Genomic DNA, 27,496 nt, shown 5'->3' on the forward strand with positions numbered 1-27,496 from the left:
TCCCAGCACTTGGCTTGGGAGGCCAAGGCAGGGAGATCACCTGAGGTCAGGAGTTTGAGACCAGCCTGGCCAACACAGTGAACTCCGTTTCTACTAAAAATACAAAAATTAAGCAGGCGTGGTGGTACAAGCCTGTAATCCCAGCTACTCAGGAGGCTGAGGCACGAGAATCGTGTGAACCTAGGAGGCAGAGGTTGCAGTGAGCTGAGATCACACACTGTACTCCAGCCTGGGTGAGAGAGCGAGACTCCATCTCAAAAAAAAAAAAAAAATTAACTGGACATGGTGGCACATGCCTGTAGTCCTAGCTACTTAGGAGGCTAAAGCGGGAGGACTGCTTGAGCCCTGGAGTTCAAGGCTACAGTGAGCTGTGATCATACCACTGTACTCCAGCCTGGGCTATAGAGACCCTGTCTCAAATAAATAAATAAATAAATAAAAATAAATAGGTCTCAAAGAATGCACATAAAATTGTTATACATAAGTGGTTACACCCTGGTGTAAAGAGATGCACTTTAACTTTTTCTTTATATATTTCAGCATTGTTATATGATTTTAAAACTTTAAAAAACTCCATACACAGAAAGAGGAAATAAATACAGTTGTCTCTCAGTATCCATGGGGTATTTGTTCCAGGATCCCCCAAAATCCATGAATGCTCAAGTCCCTTACATAAAATGATTTAATATTTGCATATAACCCTACGCACATCCTCCTGTATACTTTAAATCATCTCTAGATTTCTTATAATACCTAATACGATGTAATGCTATGTAACCATTAAGGAATAATGACAAAAAAAAAAGTCTGTCCATGTTCAGTTCAGATGAAACCATTCATTGGGAAAGCTTTCAATCTGCAGTTGGTTGAATCCACTGATTCTACAACCCACAGACACAGGGGCCAACTGTATACCAAACACATTAGCAACACTGGCTTTGGGTCATGTTTACAGATGGAGTCTTTTCTTTCCTTTTTACTTGTTTGTACCTTCCAAGTCTCTCACCATAAGCACAAATCCTTTCTAAATGGAGAAAAAACTGCTAATAAAAATCACATGGTATACGTGGAAGGAATGTCAATCTAGATTCCAAGGCATCAAATCAATTACTTGAATCTTGTGGAAGTTTACATTACCTCTTTTAAGTGTTGGGATTACAGGTGTGAGCCACCATGCCCATCCTATATTACCTCTTAAAGACGCAGTTTCCTCATCTATAAAATGGGGTTTGCTATAAGGACCAAAGATTACATCCACTAAGAGACAAGCACATCCCAGGCAGGTGGTAAGGGCAGAGTAGATGAAAGCTTCCATCACTGTCTAAGACATTTATGACAACAGATCCTGTTACCTGTACCCCAGGTGGGTTGACCCAGGCAGCAGCCTTAAAGAGGTGGCTGCCAGGGTCAGGATGGGGGAACGGGCTCAGTCCCACCACACTCATGCCTCCCTAGTCTTGGTCTGCAGCAGCTGACACCCTGGCTTACCTTGCCGGGCTCTACTTCATCTGTCATGATCCCTGTCATAATGACGGCCTCATCCAGGGAGTAGAGCAGCCCTTCCACGAAGTGGTTCTCCTGCCGCTGGGACTCGTGGGTGAACTTGGCACAGATAGCCTCCAGGCCCCGCACTGGCTCAAACCGCAGCTTGACGTACTTCTTAGCAGGGATGATGCGGATCTCGGCGGCCACCAGGAAACCCAGCGTCCCACAGGACCAGGGTACGGCATAGAACAGGTCTGAGTTTTCGGACTATGAGATAGAATTGATGTGTTGAGAGCTGGAACCTTGGGCTCCACATTATGGCATGCAGTCACTTGGGGGAGCACAGCCTGGGAGAGTCCCTATTCTCTCACTATCTCGTGTAAACCCAAACAATGAGCTTCACAAACTATGCTTGCTGGGCTTTAGTTTTCTCTCTGCAGCTTCGACATGACATGGAGCCTAATACTGCCCTCTGTCTCAGGGACCCTCACTGAGAGAGCATCCTCCTCCTCCCATCTAGGCACAGCCCCCGACCCACAGGCTATTCAGGAAAAAGCTGGGACTGGCACTGCTGCCCAATGACCCACAATGGCAGGGGCATTGCCCAAGGGCAGAGGTCCAAGGCCAGGCCTTGACACCCTTAGTAGGTGTCAGGCAATGTAGCTGGGGAACATTAAAATGCCTCCCTTCTGAACCATAACTAAAATTTACAAGGCCTTTCCCAGTCCATTGGCTTGTGGGATCCACCCCCGACAGAGTCCAGGGAGAGTGCTGGCACCCCCTTAAAGAAACTGAGTCTCTGAGAGCTGCCATGACTCACCGAAGTCTCCCCAGAAAAGTCGGCTGCAGCAATGCCAGGGCTCAGGCAAGACCACCTAACTCCCCAGCCAGTGTTTTTCCTACAACACCTCATCTGCTTCCATAAATCAATGTCCAACCTCATCATTTTATTGTTTAGACATATGTCTTGGACACAGCTGACTTTTCCTTGGCCATTCTAATTGGGATTCTTTAGTTCTAATAAAGCTCTTTTGCAAAAGTCCAGCCATGTCTTGCCTTTATTAAGAGGACAGCCCCGTGCAGTCTCCACGAAACCTGAATGCTCTTGGTGGCGGGCACAGTGAATGCAGCAGGGCAGGAGAGCTGGAGCAAGGAGGTTCTGCAGCAGGCTGGCAGAAGCCTCAGGAACAGCAGCACTAGGCTCACCGATTCCCCCTTGGGCCCGCAGGTAATCACATTCCCCTGGCCATGGCAGTGACAACGACATACTTGCTGCATGCTCAGCTCTATGCAAGGAGCTTCCCATACAGGACCTACTTATTCCTCTTGACCACGTATTTGTTAGTGAGGAACCTGGGCCTCAGAGAAGGGAAGGAATTCACAAATGTCTGTCTCCTTTCTCTGCCGATAATAAATAGGTCAAAAGACAGGGCTCCCACAAGCATTCAGGAAAGTAGAAAATTGATGTGAATCTTGCTAGGGGTATCTCTCACTCAAGACCAGTGCTGCCAAGCTGGGAGTCTTTCCCTGGGCCCTCTTCTGTGAAGTGAAGGAGTCTGGTGGCTCCCAGAAATACCCACTTCAACAGGACCGACTGTCCCTCCCATCCCAGGGGCCCCTCACACCTGCCAGGACAGATTCAAGGTTATTTAAAGTGTCAATCCTATCCCACCCCTTAGGTAAAACGCTTTAAATGTTTGAATCCCAGTTTGGGTGGTAGAACTGTCTTTTATTTTTCTAAAACAGCCTCTCTAATCACTTTTAGTTACCTGATCACATGCTGCATAAAGATGTTTCAGTCAACAATGGGCCCCAGATACATAAGATTATAATGGAGCTGAAAAAGTTCTGTTGCCTAGTGTTATCACGGCTATCGCAGCTGTCCTAATGCCATACTCGTGTGTTTATGGTAACACTGGTGTAAGCAAGCCTACTGTACTGCCAGTTGTATAAAAGTACAGCACATATAATTATGTATACTACATAATAGTTGATAATGTAAATGACTCTATCATTGGTTTATGTATTCACTACACTAAATTTTTTTTTTTTTTTTTTTGAGACGGAGTCTTGCTCTGTCGCCGGGGCTGGAGTGCAGTGGCTGGATCTCAGCTCACTGCAAGCTCCGCCTCCTGGGTTCACGCCATTCTCCTGCCTCAGCCTCCCGAGTAGCTGGGACTACAGACGCCCGCCACCTCGCCCGGCTAGTTTTTTGTATTTTTTAGTAGAGACGGGGTTTCACAGTGTTCGCCAGGATGGTCTCGATCTCCTGACCTCGTGATCCGCCCGTCTCGGCCTCCCAAAGTGCTGGGATTACAGGCTTGAGCCACCGCGCCCGGCCTACACTATATTTTTAATTGTTATTTTAGAGTGTACTCTTTCTGCTTATTAAAAAAATTAACTGTAAACAGCATCAGGCAGGTCCTTCAGGAGGTATTCCAGAAGAAGGCATTGTTGTCAGAAGAGATGACAGCTCCATGTGTGTTATTGCCCCTGAAGACTTTCCAGTGGGATGAGATGCGGAAGTGGAAGCGTTATTGATAATCTAAACTCAGTGTAGGCCTAAACTAACATGTGTTTATGTCTTCTTGACTTTTTTTCTTTGAGACAGGGTCTCGCTCTGTCACCCAGGCTAGAGTGCAGTGGCGTAATCATGGCTCACTGCAATCTCTGCCTCCCAGGCTCAAGTGATCTTCCTGCCTCAGCCTCCAGAGTAGCTGGAAATACAGGAACACACCACCACGCCCAGCTAATTTTTGTATTATTTGTAGAGACAGGGTTTTGCCATGTTGCCCAGGCTGGTCTCAAACTCCTAAGCTCAAGCAGTCCACCTGCCTTGGCCTCCCAAAGTGCTGATATTACAGGAGTGAGCCACTGCACCCAGCCTTGGGTCTAAGTTTTTAACAAAAAAAGTTTAACAAGTTAAAAAAAAAAGTTTACATAGAAAAAAGCTTATAGAATAAACATACAAAGAAAGAAACTATTTGTGTACACCTATACAATGTGTTTGCATTTTAAGCTAAGTGTTACTACAAGAGTGTAAAGTTTTTTAAAAAGTTTATAAAGTAAAAACGTTATAGTAAGCTAACAGTAATTTATTATTGAAGAAAGCAAATTTCAAAAAATACATTTAGGGTAGCCTAAGTGTACAGTTTATAAAGTCTAAAGTGGTATAGAGTGATGTCCCAGGTCTTCACATTCACTCACCACTCACTCACTGACTCACCCAGAGCAACTTCCAGTCCTGCAAGCTCCACGCATGGCAAGTACACTATATAGGTGTACCATTCATCTTTTATATGGTATTTTTACTGTACCTTTTCTAAGTGTAGGTATGTTTAGACACACAAATACCATTGTGTTACAGCTGCCTACAGTATTGAGCACAGTACCATGCTGTGGAGGTCTGTAGCCAAGGAGCAGTAGGCTATCCCACGTAGCCTAGGTGTGAAGTAGGCTATCTCATCTAGGTTTATGTAAGTACACTCTTATGTTTGCACAATCACAAAATTGCCTCTAACTTGTTTCTCATAACATATCACTACTGTTATGTGACACATGACTATACCTCACAGTGTTAAGACACACAGCTTTGATGCCAAGGCATGACTTCCTCCAGAAAGGCAGAATGGCATAATCAATGGCTAAGGGGAGGGACCTGGGAGCCTGATTACTGGGGTCTGAGTCCCAGCTGTGTGACTATAGCAAATTTATTAATATCTCTGAGCTTTAGTTTCCTATCTATAAAATAGGGATCATTAGGTTGTTGAAGGATTACACGCATGCCTTAATATATACATAATGCATTTATAACATTGCCCAAGCTCATATAAGGGGTATACAAATTTTTGTTATGGATACAGACCCAGACTGAACAGGTATTTGAAATGAAGCACACCTAGAAGAGCCACCTCCCTGACCTCAGGATCCTTAATGCCCAGAGCAGGCTGGCATGGACATCTCCCATCGCTGAACTCACCGGAGTGCATCGCACAAAGCTGCCATCAGCCAGGACCAGCTCATACGCAGTGCAGATGTGTTGGAACAGGCCGTATTTGTGGGACGATGACTCGATGCCTGTGCCCATGATCAAGCCCCCTGCAGAGACATCACACAAAGTGTCAGTAGGGAGAGCTGTAGGCACAGGGTTGGGGGTGGGTTGGAGCTGGGGGACCTCCTAGCATGAGGGAGGCATGGTAGGCTAGCAGAAATGGGGCTGTTGACTTAGGGGAGATTTCCCACCTGTCAATCTAGAGAGCAGGAGAGGGAAGGAGGGGCTTAGATGGGAGCATGAGGGCATCCTTAGAGGAAAGGGGTGGCGAGCAGACCTTGTCAAGGGTACTCAAACCTCACCTCTGGCCAGACTCAACCTAGAAATCTTGCGCATTCATCTGGAGAGGGACTTTAATGAAAAGGGGGGTTGAAGGGGTGACAGGAAGCCCTGTCCCATGGGAATAGTTAAAAGAACTGAAGGTGTTTTCCCTAAAGAAGAAGATGCTTTGGGGGCTATGAATCCTATGGGAGGAGAAGAGAGACTAGATTTATTCTGTGTGTTCCATGGGGTAGAACTGGAGCAACGGGAACAAGTCACAGGGAAACAGAATCAAACCAGAAATTAAAAGTGCCTTCTGATAACCTGAACTGCTCAGAAATGGAACAGCAGGCAGTGAACACCCTGTCATTGGAGGAGGCAAGTAAGAGACAGAATGACTTCTGTCACAGACGGAATAGCAGCGACTCCAGGACTAGATGGAGGGGGGCCAAGGCCCATCAGCTCCGGTCCTAGGACCGTGTGTCTTCTTGCCGGTTAATATAGGGTCCTCACCCACTGTGAGGTCATCAAGCTCAGGCAACACGGGGAGAGTCCAGCCAATGGAGGTCAGCAGGGCAGTCACCTGGCCCATGGTCACCAAGGGCTCCACACGGACAATCTGTTGACACAAGGGAAAAAACCCTGGGTCAAAAGGAGGCTGCCAGGCCCAAGGGGTGCTCCTACACACAGGTGTCATCTCAAACCTTCCCAAATACTCACTGCAGGGATTCCTATACAGTCTTTACAGGCTCTTTCTAGAACATTGTCTTTAATTACAGGGAATGTGATTTCTGGCTCTCGGTTAGCTAGTGTTTAACCTCGCCCTTCAAGTATCTTTATACTAAATATTTGATTTATCCTTTTCTAAATTGCAGGAGAAATACTCATTCACTTAGAAGATACAGCAAAAGTGAAGAAGAAAACAAAAATCACCCATCCTGGTCAGGCGTGGTGGCTCATATCTGTAATCCCAGCCCTTTGGGAGGCCAAGGTGGGTGGACCATCTGAGGTCAGGAGTTTGAGACCAGCCTGGCCAACTTGGTGAAACCGTTTCTATTAAAAATACAAAAATTAGGCGTGGTAGCGGGCACCTGTAGTCCCAGCTACTTGGGAGGCTGAGGCAGGAGAATCGCTTGAACCCGGGAGGCGGGGGTTGCAGTGAGCCGAGATCTTGCCACTGCACTGCAGCCTGGGTGACAGAGGGAGACTCCGTCTCAAAAAAAAAAAAAAAATTCACCCATCCTAGTTCTTCAGAGTTACTAATATAAATAACAGAGTGTATTTACTTTTTTTTTTTTTTCCCACACATACTATATTGGTACTGTGAACCCCAAATATCAGAGACAGGTCTCAGTTAATTTAGAAAGTTTATTTTGCCAAGGTTGAGGATGTGCGCCCATGACACAGCCTCAGTAAGTCCTGACAACATGTCCCTAAGGAGGCTGGGGCACAGTTTAATCTTATACATTTTAGGGAGACAGGAGACATCAATCAATATATGTAAGAAGTATATTGGTTCTGTCCAGGAAGGCGGGGACAACTTGAAGCAGGGAGAGGGCTTGCGGTCACACGTAGGTAAGAGACAAATGGCCGCCTTCTTTTCAGTTTCCGATAAGCCTTTCCAAAGGAACTAATCAGAATGTGCATCTATCTCAGTGAGCAGAGGGAAGACTTTGAATAGAATGCAAAGCAGGTTTGTCCTGAGCAGTTCCCAGCTTGACTTTTCCCTTATTTTAGTAATTTTGGGGCCCCAAGATTTTCCTTTCACACCATTTTGTATGTTTTAACACAACACACACAAACAAAAAGCATATCTCATTTTCTGTCTTGCCTTTTTAAAATGTAACACTATACTATGACCATCATCTGTTATCATTACACATTCTTGGAACACGTGATTTTTTAATGTATACATCCCTTGGACTTCTACTTCTAGCCGAAGTGGAACAACAGGAACCAGATTTACCCTGCTGCCTGAAAAAAAACCTGACAAAATATATGAAATAAGAGTTTTCAATGTAGCGCACATAAACAATGAAAGTTAGTGATCCCTCAGAGAGAGGAAACAAGGTGAGCTCTGAGGCAGGAGGACTGCTTGAGGCCAGGGGTTCGAGACCAGCCAGGACAACATTGCGAGACCTAAAAATAAAAAATAAAAAATTATTTTAAAAAACGGTGAGCTCTAGGGATGGCCCATCTAACTGCCTGGAGTTAGGCAGTGCAGGGAGAGAAACCCAGGTGGAGCCCAGTGGACTTTCTAAGAGTTAAAAAGATGGAGGTGAGGCTGGGCATGGTGGCTTACGCCTGTAATCCCAGCACTTTGGGAGACCGAGGTGGGTGGATCACCTGAGGTCAGGAGTTCAAGACCAGCCGGACAACATGGCAAAAACCTGCCTCTGCTGAAAATACAAAAAATTAGTTGGGCATGGTGGCGGACATCTGTAATCCCAGCTACTCAGGAGGCTGAGGCAAGAAAATCACTTGAACTCATGGAGGTTGCAGTGAGCCAAGACTGCACCACTGCACTCCAGCCTGGATGACAGAGTGAGACTCTGTCTTAAAAAAAAAAAAAAAGGAAGAGAAAAAAAAAAAAAAGATGGAGATGAGAGTTTCAGAAGACCAAGGTGAATAGAGCGTGCAGGATACAGTACCGGAGAGGAGAGAGTTGCACAGAGAAAAAACTGAAGAAATGGAAAAGGCGTCCTTGGGAATTCAACTGAGTACTAATCGGTAAATACACGTGAGGCTGTTACCTGAGGCTAAAGCCAGGTAAAAAACTGCCAGAAAAGATAACAAACAGGTCATAGACTGGGTGTGGTGGCTCATGCCTATAATCCCAGCACTTTGGGAAGCCAAGGAGGATGGATCGCCTGAGGTTAGTCAGGAGTTTGAGACCAGCCTGGCCAACATGATGAAACCCCACCTCTACTAAAAAAAATACAAAAAATTAGTTGGGCATGGTGGTGGGCGCCTGTAATCCCAGTTACTCAGGAAGCTGAGGCAGGAGAATCACTTGAACCCAGGAGGCGGAGGTTGCAGTGAGCCGAGATTGCACCACTGCACTCTAGCCTAGGCACCAAGAGTGAAACTCTGTCTCAAAAAAAAAAAACAAAAACAAGATAACAGGTAATAGTACCAGGGGATCAGACAGGGCAGGAGATCATGTCTGTTCCCACAAGCCAGATTGGTAACCTGATGATTCACAGGGCACTGTGTAGAGTACTCAAAATGATCTTGCCTCATAATTAACTCGAGATTAAATACCGCCCTGGCCTCATCCAAAACATCAAGACCCAGTGGGATCAAACTATTTCCAAGTAACATAGCTGCCTCCTAGAGCAAAACTCAAAATTTATAGGAATATAAAAATACCCAGCTCCCCAAAAGGTAAAATATTGAGTATCACAATGTCAGAATCCAACAGAATTTTACCAGGCATACAAAGAGGGAGGAAAATTCAACCCACAATGAGAAAAATCAATCAAGCCAACAGTCCCAGAACTGACACAGATATTAGAACTAGCGAACAGGAACATTAAAACATTTGTAATAACTATATTCTCTATATTCAAAAATTTAAGTAGAGACATTAAGAATATATTAAAAAGATCCAGCCAGGTGCAGTGCCTCACACCTGTAATCCCAGTGCTTTGGGAGGCCAAGGCAGGCAGATCACCTGAGGTCAGGAGTTCGAAATCAGCCTGGCCAACATGGCGAAACCCTGTCTGTACTAAAAATACAAAAAAATTAGCCAGGCACGGTGGTGTGCACCTATAATCCCAGCTACTCTGGAGGCGGTGACAGGAGAATCACTGGAACCCAGGAGGTGGAGGTTGCAGTGAGCCGAAATCACGCCACTGTACCCAGTCCAACCTGGAGGACAGAGCAAGACTCTGTCTCAAAAAAAAAAAAAAAAAAAAAAAAATCCAAATCAAACTTCTGGAAATGAAAACCACAGTGTCTGAAATGAAAGATACAATGGATGGCACTAACAGCAAATTAGAAATTGCAGAAGAAAAGATTAGTTAACTTAAATACACAGCCACAGAAATCATCCAAAATGAAAGAGAGGAAAAATTTTTTAAATGAACAGTGCCTCAGTGACCTGAGCTGTAGAAGAACTTGAAATGGCCTAATATATAGGCCTAGCAGTCTCTAAACTAGATGAGAAAAAGGAGGGGGCAGAAAAATAGATGAAGAAATAATGGTCCCCAAATTTCCTGATTTGATGAAAAACTATGACAAATTCCAAACAAGAATCATGAATAAAACTATACCAAAGCACATCATAGTAAAATTGCTCAAAACTAGTGATAAAAAATTAACATACTTCTAAATAATCCATGGATCAAAGAAGACATCAAAAGCGAAATCAGAAAATATTTTGAACTGAAATAAAAAGAAAAGAAAACATAGAAATTTGTGAGCTGCCTCTAAAACAGTGCTTAGGGGAAAATTTATAGCACTAAACATTTATATTAGAAAAAAAGGTCTAAGTCAATGACTTAAACTTTAAACTTAAAAAACTAGAAAAAGAGTAAAATTAAACCCAGTGTAAGAAAAGAAAGGAAATAATAAAGACCAAAGCAGAAATCAATGAAATTGAAAACAAACCACACACACACAAAGGGAAAAATCAATGATCTCAAAGCTAGTTTTTGAGAAGATCAATAAAATTCAATAGGCTTTAGCCAGACTGTTCAGGAAGAAAAGAGAACAGAAATAAAATACCAATATCAAGAATGAAAGACTTGACATATTGCTACAGATGTCTATAGGAAGTATTGTGAACAACTTTATGTCAATAAATTATACAACTTAGTGAAATGGACAAATACCTTTGAGACATAAACTACCAAAGCTAACCCAAGAAGAAATAAATAAACTGAAGAGCCCAATATCTATTAAAGAAATTGAATTTGTGCTTAAAAACTTGCTCACAAAGAAACCTCCAGGTCCAGAAAGCTTCATTTTAAGGTTTCTATAAAACTTCTAGAAGAAAATATAGAAGAAAGACTTTCCGACATTGGATAGGCAAAGATTTCCAAATAAGACATCAAAAATACAAAGTAGGCCAGGCACGGTAGCTCACACCTGTAATCCCAGCACTTTGGGAGGCCAAGGTAGGTGGATCATTTGAGGCCAGGAGTTCAAAACCAGCCTGACCAATGTGGTGAGATTGAAATCGTAGTTGGTTTATCCATTCACCTACTGATGGACATTTTGGCTGGCTCCAGTTTGGGGCAATTACAACTAAATTGGAACATTTGTGAACAGTCTTTGGGCATATGCCTTCCTTTCTCTTGGGCAAAAATACAAAAAATTAGCCCAGGTGTGGTGGTGCGCACCTGTAATCACAGCTACTTGGGAGGCTGAGGCACAAGAATTGCTTGAAACTGGGAGGTGGAGGTTGCCGAGAGCTAAGATAGTACCACTGCACTCTAGCCGGGGCCACAGAGCAAAACTTTGTCTCAAAAAACAAAAATATAAACAAACAAATGACAAACAAACAAAACCCCAACAACGCATAAAAGAAGAAATTAACAAATTGGGAAAAATTAAAACTTCTGATTTGGCCAGGCGTGGTGGATCACACCTGTAATCCTAGCACTTTGGGAGGTCAAGGCAGGCAGATCACCTGAGGTCAGGAGTTCAAGACCAGCCTGGCCAACATGGTGAAACCCCGTCTCTACTACTAAAACTACAAAAAATTAGCTGGGTGTGGCAGCACATGCCTGTAATCCCAGCTACCCAGGAGGCTGAGGCAGGAGAATTACTGGATCCTGGGAGGCTAAGGCTGCAGTGAACCGAGATTGCGCCACTGCACTCCAGCCAGGGCGATGGAGTGAAACTCTGTCTCAAAAAGAAAAAATAAACAAAGCTTCTGATTTTTAAAAAGAGAAGCCGTAGACTGCGAGAAAATATCTGCAAATCATGAATCTAATAAAGAGTGTTGTTTCAGGGTCTAATATCCAGCATCGATAAGGAACTTAAACTTACAAGAACCAAACATCCCCATTAAAAAGTGAACAAAGGACATGAACAGACACTTTTCAAAAGACAAGCATGTGGCCAAGAAGCATATGAAAAAAAACTCAACATTACTGATAATTAAAGAAATGTAAATCAAAACCACAATGAAATACCATCTCACACAGTCAGAATAGCTATTATTAAAAAGTCAAAAAATAACAGACGCTGGAGAAGTTGCAGAGAAAAAGCAACATTTATACACTGTTGGTGGGAGTATAAATTAGCTCAACCATGTAGAAGACAGTGTGGTGATTCCTTAAAGACCAAAAAACAGAAGTAGCATTCAACCCAGCAATCTCATTACTGAGTATATACCCAAAGGAATATAAACCATTCTATCATAAAGACACATGCATATGTATGTTTACTGTAGCACAATTCACAATAGCAAAGACATGGAATCAACTTAAATGCCCATCAGTGATAGACTGGATAAAGAAAATGTGGTACGTACACCATGGAATACTATGCAGCCATGCTCCTTTGCAAGAACATGGATGGAGCTGGAAGCCATTATCCTTAGCAAACTAACGCAGGAACAGGAAATCAAATACCGCATGTTCTCACTTATAAGTGGGAGCTAAATGATGAGAACACATGAACACATACAGGGGAACAACAGACACTGAGGCCTATCAGAGGGTGGAGGGAGGGAGAAGGGAGAGGATCAGAAAAAATAATTAATAGGTACTAGGCTTAGTACCTGGGTGCTGAAATAACCTGTACAACAAACCCCAAGACACACGTTTACCTATATAACAAACCTGCACAGGTACCACTGAACTCAAAAGTTAAAAAAAAAAAAAAGTTTCCTGAATATATAAGAAAACAACCTGATTTTTTTTTAATTGGCGAAAGCTTTGATCAGGTCTCACCGAAGAAGATACACAAATAGCAAACGTGCACATGAAACGATCATTAGTCACTAGGGAAACGTGCAATGAAAAACTACTACACATCTACTAGAATGGCTAAAATTAAGACTAACCATACCAAGTTGATTACAATGTGGAACAAGAACAACACTTACTGCTGGTGGAAATGTAAAATGCTACAATCACTTTGAAAAAAAATGTGGCAGTTCATTAAAAAGTTAAATGTACACCCACCACATGATCTAGCCACTCCTAGATATTTGCCCAAGAGAAAGGAAGGCATATGCCCAAAGACTGTTCACAAATGTTCCAATTTAGTTGTAATTGCCCCAAACTGGAGCCAGCCAAAATGTCCATCAGTAGGTGAATGGATAAACCAACTACGATACGCCCACACAATATGTGTGGGAATATGACTCAGCAGTGAAAGAGAATGCACTATTGACACACGCTTCAACATGGATGAATCTCCAAATAAAGATGTTGAGTGAAAGAAGTTAGACAAACAAAAGGCACCGTATGATTCCATTTATATAAACTCTAGAATCAAACTAATTTATAGTGGCAGAAAGGTCATTGTTTGCCTAAGGCTGTGGGGGGCGGGTCGGGGAAGAGGTAGGGCTAGGGGCTAGGGGAAGGGATTACCAAGGAGCATGAGGAAATTTTGGGGTGTGATGGGTATGTCTGTCGTCTTGATTGTGGTAACAGTGTTACCACACTTTAAATCCATCAATAAAGCTGTTTAAAAAATGGTATAGAGAGATTAAGTAACTTGGCCAAGGTCTCACAATAATAACAAAAGGCCATCAAGTAGACATACCATATTTAATGACTTCCCTATTATTGGATATTGTGTTGCTGTCAATTAGAAATAATACTGTGATATAATCGCTCTGTGTTGGATATCTTTAATTATATTGAAGCCTATTTCCTTTTTCCTGAAGCCAGGTTTCGAGAAGTAAAATTACTAGACAGGCCAAAAAGTATGTACATTTCAAAGGCTATTAAACAAGAGGGTCTCCAGGAAGCTTGTAACAAGACCCACGCCTCTCAGTCACTTCTGTAGCCCATTTTTTACCACCACATTTCCTTATCAGGAAGGGTTAAGTAGATTCCTTTTTGCCTATCATTTTTGCTCATGAATTCCCCATTCCTGACTTCCTGTGGAAACACAAAGGGTTCCCCGGAGCTATTATGACCCATCTCTCCCCTGGTGGCTGTGAGGCTTAAGGACAGCAATGGCAGGGAGTATCTTCTATGACTGTGGGCATTGGTCCTGTCCACTCTGGGATGCCCTTGGCTAAAGTCATTTCCCTATGAGTCATTTGCCCCAGGGGCAGAGCCCCACCTGCTCCCAGAGCCCCGAAAAGTGCTACTCTCACCTGTTTCTTGGTGTCCACTTCCAGAATGTCCATCAGGTTGATCATGATGTTTTTGTGCGTCTTCTTGTACTTCCCGACACGTAGTGAGACAGTGAGCCAGCCAGGGCGCCCCGTGCACATGAAGGTCTTGCTGCCCTGCTCCTTCCATTCCCGCACCTGCAACCACAGGACAGAGGGTGAGCTGGCCCCACCTGGGATCCCCCGAGCAGCCTGCAGCCCTGCTTTCATCGAGAGGGAGCTGGGAATGATGCCTCCATCAGGCACTGGAGAAACAGAACGATGAAAAGACCTGCTGGCCCTACCCTCTGGCACCTCCCTGGCCAGCAAGGCTGACAGAAAAGCCAACATACTGCTATACCATAAGGCAGAATGACGAAAGAGCTAGAATGGAGGATCAAAGTGTTCTGAAAACATTAACTCTACTGGGAAGTTCAGAAAAGGTTTTGTAATGGTAATAATAGCAAGTATAAAAATGACGACCATTTACTGGGTATTCCCAACACACTAGGCATCTCCTTGCACACTGTCTTGTGTAATTCCTACAACAGTCCCAGGAAGTTAGGATGACACCCTTTTTTTGAGGATGAGGAAACTCAAAAGCAAAAGAACTTGTCCAAAGTCACACAATCGGTAAATGGCAGAGCTGAGATTCATAGCCAGGACTGTTTGACTTCAGGACAGGAAGGATAGATGGGGCTGTGGTAACAGTTCACAGGGTAATAGCTAACATGTATGGAGGCTTATCACATGCCAAGGCCTGTTTAAACATTTGTATATGTTAACTCATGCATCACTTTGACCGGGAGAGGAGGAACAGGGAAGGACCACCAAGCCAATGGAAGGAAGAGGTTTTACAAAACCTCTAAAGTAAGTGACCAGAGCACAAAACACAGAACAAATGACCCACGGATGACAAGCCCACCAGAAACGCAGGATGAAGTGTTTCTTTTCTGCCGAGATACACAAGTGCAGGGTAGGTGGATATTTGTCGTTTTGACCTGTGACCATCCATTTCCTCTTCATCCACTTCTAACAATCCCCATCTTCCTTTGGTCCAAGTGAGATTGATTCTACTCCCCTGACCCAGGAGGTGGGTATGTGACTGAGGTCTGATTCTATCCTTCTGGCCAAAGAGACAGGTTAAGGGATGGGTCTACGACCCAAATCAAGCCAATGAGACCAGTTCCAGGACAGCCACTCTCTCTTTACTGGGGTTGCTAAGCTGGTTGGATATGAGCCAGAAACTGTTGGGGCCTCTGCAAGGAGAGAGGCTCCAGAGAATGAAGTCAACCTAGAGAAGCAGGGCCAACAGATGGTAGAGGGATGGACAGATGGTGATGGGGGACAGAGGATCCTGGATCCAGCCATGCCTGATCCAGTTGTACTCCCAGACTTTTCAAGACCTGAGCCAATAAAATCCCTTTTTGCTCAAGTCAGTTTGAATTGAGTTTCTTTCACTTGCAACCAAAAGTCTGATCAAATACTAGTCAGGTCTCCTGGAGAAGGCTGCACTGGAGCTGGCCAGGCAAACAGCTCAACATGGGGAAGGACTATCCTTTGATCAGAGGCCAGGGAGCCAGTAGGGGGCAGGTATTAAGGAACAGATTCCTGTGATTTGGGGGCAAAGGGATGATAGGTGGGATTCCATGACCAACCAGGTCTTGTCCCTGCCTGAATCTGCAGCCATGGAGTTTGATACAAGCCCAGAGATGGGAGGGAGTGATTAGGGGTGCTGCATTTAAGCTGGAGGCCAAAGAGAGAGCCCAGAAAAAAGGGCAACTGGGTCAGACAGCTATTACAAGCCAGGTGTGAAGCAACTAAACCAGACCTACAGGGGGGAAGGGAAAGCCTGGGAAAGAAGAGATGTCAGAGTTCAGGCTCTGAAATCAAGCTAACCTAGGTTCCAGCCCCATTTACTGACTAGCCTTCCTGAGCACATGACTCACACTCTGAAACTCAATTTTCCCCGTTTGCAAAATAGGCACAAGATCTACCAGGGTTGCTGTGAGGATGGCAATGGCCCATGGCAGGTCTGGGGTAGAGGCTAGTCCAGCTGGGTCCCTGTCTTTCTGCTCACAGTGAACCTTGTGGCTTAGCCGAGATTAATAAGCACTCGCTAGGCTGTTTTGAGCCAGGTCCTACAGGCCACAGGTGAGTCACATAACAGTCCCTGCATTCTAGGAGCTCACAGTCTGACAGGGGAGACAAGCAGGTAAATGGAGAATTTGAACTCGAGGAAAGAGCTAGGAAGCAGGGTGCAGGTGGGGAGGGAGGACAGGCAGAGGCTCTGGAGCCATGACTGTGACCAGCAAAATCCAGAGCTACAGGGCAAAGTACTTCCAGACACTGGGTTCTCCCACCAGGCCCCAGGTCTTATGCCTCATGGGAACGTCTCTCCGCATCCATCTTCATGCTCTTGCCTACAGCACCCAGCGCGGAGCAAGCAGAATATGGAGGCTGCTACACCTACGGAAGGGTGTCAGCAGGAAACAGAAGCTCTCTGCAACCTGATGCCAGCAAGAGAGGAACATAAGGAGAAGCAGAGGCAGTCAAGAAACTGCCCAGGTCCCTGGATGCAGAGGAGGCTCCACTGTGAGCCACAGCAGGTTACAGGCTCCGTGGGTGCCTGAGGAACTGAGAGATGGACCGACTGCTTTTGTCAAGGAGTGAGGAGACTTCCGTCACCAGAGGCAGTGAGGCTCTTCCCTCCCGCTTCTGGGCTGGGTTCTACCTTCTTGCTTTAGTCTTCTATCCTAAACCCAATCAAAAGCGTCTTGCTGTTACAAAATAAAGTCCAAACTCGGCCTTGGCATCAAGGCCCCTCTCCAGCCTAGCACCAAACAGACTTTCCGGCGTTCTCCCGCTTGCGCCCTGCACTTGTAAGCTTCCCAGCCTTTGCTCACACCAGTCCCTCCACCCACACACCTTCCCCCAATCATTTCCCATACTTCCCAATCTTTAGACCCAGCTCCACCTCCCGGAAGCCCTTCCTTCTCTGAAATGTTTGGGCCGGGTGAGAGTTACCTGAGTGCTGCGCACCTCCCCCTCTTCCCCTTCTTCTTCTCCCTCTAGGTACCCGCATACGCCCTGCACACAGTGGGCACTCTGCCTGTTCTGTTCCCCCGTCCCCATCACATTTTTGTTTCGTTCCAACCCCTCTCCAACGCCAGCTCCCCAACCCCCCCGGGAAGTCCAGGCCACCCCCGCACCGCAGCTCCTGTCACCACTTCGCGTCCCGCTATCCCCGCGCACGCCGCCCCCAACCCTGAGTCCCGGCCGCACCCGGCGCCACTCACCTGCTTCTGGATGTCCCGCACGCGCTGCTCGTGCAGGCGCGGCGCGCTGCTGAGCTTAAACACCACCCAGGCGCGCACGTAGTAGTAGATATCAAAGATGAGCGACAGCGGCAGGAGGAAGAGGCACACGAACACCCAGCGCTGGTGGATGAGCACGAACTCCAGCCCCTTCACGCGCACCCACAGCAGGAATAGCAGCGCGCACACGGCCAGCGACACGGCGGGCTCCATCATGCGGCGCCGCGCGGGGAGGGCTGCGGGCTCGCGCCTCCTGTCACTGCCTCCAGTTCCGCGCCTGGCCCGCTCTGCGCCCGCAGCCTGCCGCCAGGGGAGCCCGGGATCGCCCGCCGCCTCGCGATTGGCTCGGGTCGCCGAGGTCCGGTGGGCCGAGACCCCGGCGGCGACCAATGGCGAGCCGCGCCGGGGATCGGACCAGGAACCCGCAGCTTTCATTGGCTTCAGGAGTCGGGCCGCTCCACCCTTTTCTCCCCGCCGCCGCGCGAGGCGGGGGTGGCGGGGACTGGATGCCGGTGGGGTCCGCAGCGGTTACTGGGGGCGGGCGGTTGGCACTCAGGGCCTCCGGCCCTCGGGGCTGCGGGGCCGCCTCCTCCAAACGCGCCTTAAGCGGTTTTGCAGTGGCTTTCCGCCCGAGGGCTGGGAGGCGCCCCGGCCCTGAGTCAGTCACCCTTTGGCCGGGCAGGCGGTTCCCGGGCGCGGAGGATGGAAACCTGGCGATAACCCCAGCAGGTCGTCGTCCCACTCGGTGTGCGCAAGGCCTCCAGAGGCATCTTTTCATTTTTAGGGGTCGCTTTCCACGAATTCATTTGAGCTACACAGCAGTCCTGGGCGGTGGGGAGTGATGAGCTCCATTGTATACACTTGGAAGCAGCCCAGAAAGGTGAAGACCTGTTCGTGAACTCCAGAGGCCATTGGAAGCGTGGAAGGCTATGGCTGGCACTCTTCCTCTTTTTCCAGTTGACTGAGGCAGATGGGAGGCCCGGAGGAGAAAGAATGAAGGAAGGCATTTCAGCCCGAGTAAACTCTCCAGACCCTCTCTGTGCCAGGCAGTGTTGCAAGCCTCGGATAGGATGGTGAGCAAAGCAGATGGCCCTGCCCTCACTCAGCAACCAGTGTAGGGGAGCTGCCACAGTTACCAGCAAAAGCTGAAATCCAGCGCCGTTTGCATTTCATATGGAATTTTAGGAAGTTTTCGAAACGTGTTAGTTTAGAAGCTAAACATGACATACCAAGCTCTTCTCTGTCTGGCCTTGCATACCTATCCAGTTCCCTCTCCATTCATCTCTGCCCTGACATGCACTCTTAGAAGGCTCCCTGGGCCTCAGCATTCCTCATTTGTGCCCCGCTGGTCAAGCTAGTACCTCTGAATACCCTTTCCCATCCCCATCTCGGAGTTCACGTCACACATTCCGAAGCCAGCTCAGGGCCACCTCTAAAACATTTACAGCACTCCCCTCCCCATCCAGGTGCTCATTAAATAGTGTGCATCTCTGTCACCGTTCTTTCATGTTACTTTATAATTGTCTCTTTATGTATCTCTCACCCTCACAGACTGAGCCTCAGGGCAAACAATGTCTTGTTCACTTTTGTCCTTCCAGCTTCCAGCACAGCACTTTGTGCACAGTAAACACTCCAGCGGCTGTTGACCAATGAATGAATGAAGATGGTAGGCTCAAATATTCAAGTTATCAAAGTGCAAAGAATGAGAGGTTGTTTGCACTGGACTTCAAAAATAAATAGCCTGGACCTGTACTGTCTTACACAACAGCTATGAGCTACTGGTATGTGGCTAGTCCAAGCTGAAAATGCCCTTTAAGAGTAAAACACACACTGGATTTCAAAGACTTAGTACAAAGAAAAAATGCAAAATAGTTCATTAGTAATTTTTATGTTAATGACATGTTGAAATAACATTTTGATATATTGGGTTAAGTAAAATATAGTACTAGAATTAATTTCACCTGTTTTATTCACTTTTTAAAGGTGTCTACTAGAAAATGTAAAATTACAGATTTGTCTTGTATTACATCTCTAGAAGCTCCAACCAACAGGGGGACCCTGAAGTATGAAGAGGAAAGCCGATGTGAAAAATGCCTCTCCCTGGTTCTGTCTGACTCTGTTAGAGAGGGCTTTGCTTTAGAAGCTTAACTGTTCTGATTATTTTGGGGGCATGAGGTAATCTGGAAAGTAAAGTTCAGCCTAAAAATTTACTGAAGTGTTGAGTGTTGTGTAGGAGAAACAGTGGAAATTACTGGTTAATCAGAATAGTTTTATACTTGGGAAGAGAAGGATGGAGTCCCAGAAAGTAGATAAAACTGATCTTTAGGAAACAATTCCCAAAAAAGGAAATGAATAAAGTACTCAGGTTGGGTGTAGTGGTTCATGCCTGTAATCTCAGCACTTTGAGAGGCCAAGAGGGGCAGATTGCTTGAGCCCAGGAGTTCAAGACCAGCCTGGGCAACATAGCAAGACCCTGTCTCTACAAAAAAAAAAAAAAAGAAGAAGAAAAAAAAAAAGACTGGGCATGGTGGCATGCACTTGTAGTCTCAGCTACTCAGGAGGTTGAGGTGGGAGGATCACTTGAGCCTGGGAGGTCAAGGCTGTAGTGAGCCATGATCACCACTACATACCAGTGTTAGCAACAGGCTATCTCAACGACAACAGCAAAAAAGTGAAAAAGCACTCAGAACAATTGTTTGTTCAATGTGCATGTTTCTCATTCTCTCTTCCTGCCTACCCTCCTCATATTTCTTTTTTTTTTTTTTTTTTTTGAGACGGAGTCTTGCTCTGTCGCCCAGGCTGGAGTGCAGTGGCCGGATCTCAGCTCACTGCAAGCTCCGCCTCCCAGGTTCACGCCATTCTCCTGCCTCAGCCTCCCAAGTAGCTGGGACTACAGGCGCCCGCCACCTCGCCTGGCTAGTTTTTTTGTATTTTTTAGTAGAGACAGGGTTTCACCATGTTAGCCAGGATGGTCTCGATCTCCTGACCTCGTGATCCGCCTGTCTCGGCCTCCCAAAGTGCTGGGATTACAGGCTTGAGCCACCGCGCCCGGCCCCTCCTCATAGTTCTGATTCTTCTTTTCTCGAATCTCCACAAACTCTAATCCTTTGGGTTGCTTTTATCCAGGTAAGGAAAACAGTCACTTGAGTTGAGCCAATTAATTAATTTTTTAAGTTAACATATAGTAAAACGGCTTAATCTTTGTACAGCTGATGGATGTTAGCATGATGAGGAGTACTACCACAATGAGGATACAGTATAGTTCCACCATCCCAAAAAGCTCCCTCTGCTGTCCCTTTGTAGTCATACTCTCCCCCACCTCCTAGCCCCTGGCAATCATTGTCCTGTTCCGTCACTATAGTTTTGTTTTTTTCCAGAAGGTCATATGAATGGAATCATATGGCATATAACCTTGGACCCACTCATTTTTGCTGGAGTCAAAGCAGCTCTCTTTGTCAGGGAATCTACTCATTATACATCACTTACAGAGTTGATGGAGCATGCACACAGTCAGAATTCTCAGGAATAGGATGTTCTGGGCAACAACTTTTCAGATTAACTAGGTAAACCCCTTTTATAGTTTGACTACATAGCAATCTTTCTACATTGTGAGTCTCTACTTCTTTCTTGATAAATAGAGCCTGAAGAACACAGGTTTTTTTTTTTTTTCTTCAATGAAAGAGCATGATAAACACCAGAGTCCTAACAAATTGCATTTTCTTATATTTGTACAGGGCAGCTACTGAGATCATATGATCTTTACAACCAGTCTGAGGAGTGGCAATGGAGGGAATTATTAATATGTGTTATTTGTAATAAATGGGGACATTTAGACTCAGGTTAAGTGACTTACCTGATCAGTGTCTTATTCTGATGAATAGAGAATTCTGATGCAGTTGGTCTGCAAACCACACTTCACACAGTAATCAAGGGAGCAGATTCAAAGGATGGAAAGATCCAGAAGATGGGAGCCATTCATGTGGTTCTGTCCCACAGATATGAAGTAGAAGTTTTAGAATAGGGTTTGTTGAAGTGTGGTTTGCAGACCAACTGTATCAGAATGCTTGCTAAAATGCAGTCCTAGACTCTACCATATCCCACTGAAGCTAAATCTCCAGAGATGGGGCCAGAAATCTACTTTGTAAGAAGGCTTCTACGTTATACTTATGCAGGCTAAAATTTAGGAGATTGGACTGAGTATTAATCCTGGAACTTCTTTAAGAATATTACCTTTGGGCCGGGTGCGGTGGCTCAAGCCCGTAATCCCAGCACTTTGGGAGGCCGAGATGGGTGGATCACGAGGTCAGAGATCGAAACCATCCTGACTAACACGGTGAAACCCCGTCTCTACTAAAAAATATAAAAAACTAGCCGGGCGAGGTGGCAGGCGCCTGTAGTCCCAGCTGCTCAGGAGGCTGAGGCAGGAGAATGGCGTGAACCCGGGAGGTGGAGCTTGCAGTGAGCTGAGATCCGGCCACTGCACTCCAGCCTGGGCGACAGGAAAAAAAAAAAAAAGAATATTACCTTTGTTTGACTGGGCACGGTGGCTCACACCTGTAATCCAGCACTTTGGGAGGCCGAGGGGGACAGATCACGAGGTCAGGAGATCGAAACCATCCTGGCTAACATGGTGAAACCTTATCTTTTCTAAAAATACAAAAACTTAGCTGGGTGTGGTGGCAGATGCCTGTAGTCTCAGCTACTCGGGAGACTGAGGCAGGAGAATGGCGTAAACCCGGGAGGTGGAGCTTGCAGTGAGCTGAGATCGCACCACTGCACTCCAGTCTGGGCGACAGAGTAAGACTCTGTCTCAAAAAAAAAAAAGAAAATTACCTTTGTTTTAAAATAAAGCCTCAACAGGCCAAGGTTGATGGCTCATGCCTGTAATCCCAGCACTTTGGGAGGCCCAGCGGAGGCAGGTCACTTCAGGTCAGGAGTTCGAGACCAGTCTGGCCAACATGGTGAAACCCCGTCTCTACTGAAAATACAAAAATTAGCATGGCATGGTGGTGCACACCTATACGCCTATAATCCCAGCTACTTGGGAGACTGAAGGAGGAGAATCGCTTGAACCTGGGAGGTTGAGGCTGCAGTGAGCTATGAATAGCACCACTATACTCCAGCCTGGGTGATAGACCCTGTCCAAAACAAAAAAGAAGTCCAAATGCAGATTGACCAAGAGTTGGTTAATTCGTTGGTCCAGTGACAATTTGAAAGACCCAGTTCTTTTTATCTTTTGCCTACTCTGTCTTCTCAGGTTAACTCCCCTGATGATGGCAGAGCAGCCATGTTCCAGGTGCTACATCAGATATAGTAACATCTAGCAAAATAAGGGGTACCAATTTCAGATGGAAATTAACCATTTCTGCAGCACATTCATTCAGTGATTTTAAATGTGTGGGAATTGTGCAAAATGCTGGGGACACAGTAGCGAATTAGACACAATTCTTGTCCTGACAGAGCATGTGTTGGATCTAGGTAATCAACAGATAATTATAAGTCAACATAAGTACTATGATAAGGGTACTATAAAAGCACCTGATGATATCTATCTATCAATCTATCGCTAGGTAGATAGATAAAGTTATATGCAACCCTGAAGGGCTTCTGAGAGGAAGTGATGACTAAGCAGAGATACCGTAGGATAAGTGGAAGTTAGCCAGGTGAAGTATTGGGTCTAAGGAAAAAGCATTCCAGAACAGGGATACCATGTGCAAAAAGCTCAGAAGCAGGTGAGTAGATATGATATTTGGGGGAATTGGAAGTTTATCCTGTTCAGTACAAACAATAGAGAACTACTGGGAGATTTTTGAAGAGAGAGTACCACCATTATCACAATATTTAGGACAATTGCTCTGAATGCAGGGAGACAAATCAGTGGTGAGCAGGAGTGAGGCCAGGTAGGATGCCAACAAAAATCCAGGTGAGAAGTGATGAGGTTACAAAGCTAAGGTGGTATCAGTAGAAATGGAAAGTAGATGAATAGTTGGAGACAGATTGAAGGAGAAGGTAGGAAAAAAGAAGAGGAGTCAAAAAGAAGAGGAGTCAAAGATGAGTTCTGGGCATTTAGATTGGATGACAAGGTTGTTTACCAGCATGGCAGAGAATGTAGGTTTAGAATCAGTCTTGGGGTTAGAGTGGGAGGTAAGAGGAATTAGAGGTCATCTGGTATGGTGAAAAGAAATAATAACTGGACATCTTCAGGGTGTGCATAGCAAAGCCACAGAGTACGTCTCCTGTATCCTTTCCCTTTGGGTTGCTGATGTCTTCTTCCCAAGATGTCAATGAATCAATCTGACAAGTTAGCCCTTACTAAAGCATGGCTGTCTTTGAAGCAATAATATTTTCTTGAAAGGAGATTAATAGCAGCTATAACATTATGTTTTATGTAAAAATCATTGTATTGCTTCTGTAAACATGGCATATGCTTTTCTAAACAATTCAAACTGTGTAGGGAAATACAGAGAAGAAACTAAAAATTGACTCATTCCATCATGCAGATGACTGAAGTTCACATTTTCATGACATTCCTTTTAGACATATCTCTAGACCCATATACACATATGTATAGTGTTTAATAAAATAAGAGCAACTCTACAGGAGCTTTACAATTTGTTTTTTAAAAAGTTAACAATATACTATAGATATATGGTTTCTTTGTATTCCACTGTGTGCATTCAGGTGTATGTGTATAGGTGTGTGCACACCCATATGTGTGTAGCTTAATTTGCTCAAAGAGTCTATTATTGAAAGACATTTAAGTGTTTTTAAAGTTTCGTTATGATGAGCAAAGTTTCAGTGAATTTTCCTTATTATTCACATTTTCAAACTGTCAACCTAAATAACAACGAGAGACTCTCTAAAAGAAATATATTTGGGAATAAAACATTGTGATGGGAATACATGTGCCATAGTAAACTATGTGCATTTTCAGGGAGGTAAAGGAAGACAAAGATTTTTAAAGGAAAAAATGAGGAGGATTACACAATTGTTTTGAAATAATCATCCTTGGCTGCAAAGATAAGTAACAAGGGTTATGCCTCACCGAGAGTACACAGGAAGTTGCTGGGCAGATGTCCTTGTAGAATCATTTTTTGTGTAAGCTTGTGATGGCCTTTAGTCCAAGGTTGTGGTTTTCGTAGTCTTTTTTTGTTATCTGGCATACATGATAACCCTCTTTTCATGGCCTTCCCAGCTCTATTTATCAGGGTTTTCTTGACATTAGTGAATCCATTCTGATGCTGACAACTGTTACAAAACTTATAAAATTTTCTTAAAATAAATTTATATTTTAAAACCTAGGCCAGGCATGATGGCTCACACCTATAATCCCAGCACTTTGGGAGGCCGAGGTAGGAGGATAGCTTGAGTTCATGAGTTTTGAGACCAGCCTGGGCAATATAGTGAGACCCCATCTCTACAAAAAAACAAACAGCACAACCTATTGCAAAATCACTCTCTAAAAATGCTACACACAGGATATAAGAATAACAATGTCTCCACCTTTTTAATTTTTTTTTTTTTTTTGCAACGGAGTCTCGCTCTGTTGCCCACACTGGAATGCAGTGGCACTATCTCAGCTCACTGCAAACTCCACCTCCCGGATTTACACCATTCTCCTGCCTCAGCCTCCCGAGTAGCTGAGACTATAGGTGCCTGCCACCATGCCCGGCTAATTTTTTTGTATTTTTAGAAGAGATAAGATTTCACCGTGTTAGCCAGGATGGTCTCGATTTCCTGACCTCGTGATCCGCCCGCCTCGGCCTCCCAAAATGCTGGGATTACAGGCATGAGCCACCGCACCCGGCCCCCAGTGTTTCCACCTTTATATCACCATGATAAATCAACAGACAATTATAAATCATTTATAAAACAATGATCTTTTTGTTGTTTAAATGGTAGGAATCTCAGATACTTAGTTGGTTGCTCCATCTGGCCTTTCAATATCTCCCATATCACACATAAAAGGAATTTGCTTAAGACCAGCCCACCATGGAGGAAATTCATCCATCAGTCTCCTTTTCCAGACTGCCAAAATGTTTAGTTCTCAGGACTTTCTAGATAAGAAAAACAAGTGAATGTCCCAGACTGACCAGTCATAGTGATCCAAAGGCAGTCAGCAGAAATCAGTGTCATTACCATTTCTATCCTTGGTGCTGTGGCAGCCCAGAGTGTTTTCACCCTTTATGATCATTCTCAAGAGCAGTTCTTGCTGTTCCTTTGTGACTGCAACCTTCTTTGTGGTCAGGTCAGTGACAAACTTTCTGACCAATGTTCTTGAGTCAACACTCATTCATTTAAGAAAGCAATCAATAAATCATTGAGTATCTATTAAACATCTTCAGAGTAGTCATAAAGTTCCTACGTATTAGCTTGTATCCCCTGTTATTTATTAGTTTTAATTTTTTTCTGGGTGGAACTTTATGATATCAGGGGCTTATTTCATACCTTCCAGCTGTCGTCATGGATGGAAAGGTGCAGAACATGGAAACTTTTACAACTGGGATGGAGAATGGAGGACAGCATGCTTAGGGACCTGTGGCTATGCTTTACTATAAGCCAGGCATGCTGCCAGATGCTGGACATAAAACAGAAAATGAGATGTTCTTTTTTTTTTTTTTGAGACAGAGTCTCACTCTGTCGCCAGGCTAGATCTCCACCTCCCAGGTTCAAGCCATTCTCCTACCTCAGCCTCCTGAGTAGCTGGGATTACAAATGCATGCCACCACATCCAGCTAATTTTTGTATTTTTTTTTTTCAGTAGAGAGTGGGTTTCACCATGTTGGCCAGGATGATCTTAATCTCCCAACCTCGTGATCTGCCCACCTTGGCCTCCCAAAGTGCTGAGATTACAGGCATGAGCCACTGCGCCTGGCCAAAATGAGCTGGTCTATGCCCGACCCTCATGGAGCAGGGCTTGTCAACCTCAACATTATTGACATTTTTGGTTAGATATTTGTTTGCTGTGGGGATGTCTTAGGTATTGCAGATTGTTTAGTAGTAGCTAGATGCCACTAGCCCCCTCCACCAAGTTGTGACAACCAGAAATGCCTCCAGACATTGCCACATGTCCCTGAGGAGGTAAATTCTTCCCTGGTTGAGAACCACTGGTGTAAGGGGAAGACAGACAGAACGAGAAATCACAAGTGAAATTCTTCTCAAGTTACACAGTAGAGAAACATAGACTGGTGCAGCAAGGACTTCATGAAGTCCAGGGCCTGACTGCTCAGAATGTGATCCTTGGATAGGCACTGCAGTCTGGATGACAGAGCGAGACTCCATCTCAAAAAAAAAAAAGTGAAGGCCCGGGCGCAGTGGCTCACGCCTGTAATCCCAGCACTTTGGGAGGTTGAGGCAGGTGAATCACAAGGTCAGGAGATCAAGACCGTCCTAGCTAACATGGTGAAACCCCGTCTCTACTAAAAAGTACAAAAAAGTAGCCAGGCGTGGTGGTGGGTGCCTGTAGTCCCAGCTACTTGGGAGGCTGAGGCAGGAGAATGGCATGAACCTGGGAGGTGGAGCTTGCAGTGAGCCGAGATCACACACTGCACTACAGCCAGGGAGACAGAGCGAGACTCCATCTCAAAAAAAAAAAAAAGTGAATTAAATCACAAATATCACAAAATCTAAAAAAAAATGTTATATTTTAATTAAACTGCCAGATACACTTCTCTAATACTTTTCCCCCCTACAGTTTGGGGCTACATTCTCTTTTATCATTTCTTCATGTGACAACAATTTTTTGGCATGTTATATAGATAGAATAAAATGATAATCCAGACTCTTCCAACATGGTTGATTAAAATTTATTTTTTTATTATTGATGTTTGGAACAGTTTTAGGTATATAAATAGCTCTTGTTAATACTATGATACAATTTGATTGTTGTAAAACTTGGTAAAGACTCTGTTAAGTTTTTTTTTTGTTTGTTTTTGAGGTGGAGTCTCACTCTGTTACCCAGGCTGGAGTGCAGTGGCGAGATCTCGGCTCACTGCAACCTCCGCCTCTCGGGTTCAAGCGATTCTCCTGCCTCAGCCTCCCAAGTAGATGGGATTACAGGTGCCTGCCACCATGCGTGGCTAATTTCTGTATTTT

The 27,496-nt window shown here is 45.0% G+C and overlaps 1 protein-coding gene across 1 annotated transcript in view; it reads right to left on the reverse strand.

The window, feature by feature from the left end:
• DHCR24 (24-dehydrocholesterol reductase) overlaps nucleotides 1–18,109 on the reverse strand; it is a 37,592-nt gene extending 19,483 nt beyond the window's left edge. The window contains exons 1-5 of the mRNA XM_033225020.1: nucleotides 17,384–18,109; nucleotides 14,088–14,243; nucleotides 6,311–6,416; nucleotides 5,465–5,583; nucleotides 1,489–1,752 (exon numbers count right to left, since the gene is read on the reverse strand). Of these exons, the coding sequence (XP_033080911.1) occupies nucleotides 1,489–1,752; nucleotides 5,465–5,583; nucleotides 6,311–6,416; nucleotides 14,088–14,243; nucleotides 17,384–17,836 (1,098 nt within the window). The 5' untranslated portion in view covers nucleotides 17,837–18,109. The remainder of the gene's footprint in view (nucleotides 1–1,488; nucleotides 1,753–5,464; nucleotides 5,584–6,310; nucleotides 6,417–14,087; nucleotides 14,244–17,383) is intronic.
• Between the last annotated feature and the right edge of the window lie 9,387 nt (nucleotides 18,110–27,496).

The sequence above is a fragment of the Trachypithecus francoisi genome, unplaced genomic scaffold (assembly GCF_009764315.1).
Source record: "Trachypithecus francoisi isolate TF-2019V2 unplaced genomic scaffold, Tfra_2.0 Lachesis_group12, whole genome shotgun sequence".
NCBI classification, from domain to species: Eukaryota; Metazoa; Chordata; class Mammalia; order Primates; family Cercopithecidae; genus Trachypithecus; species Trachypithecus francoisi.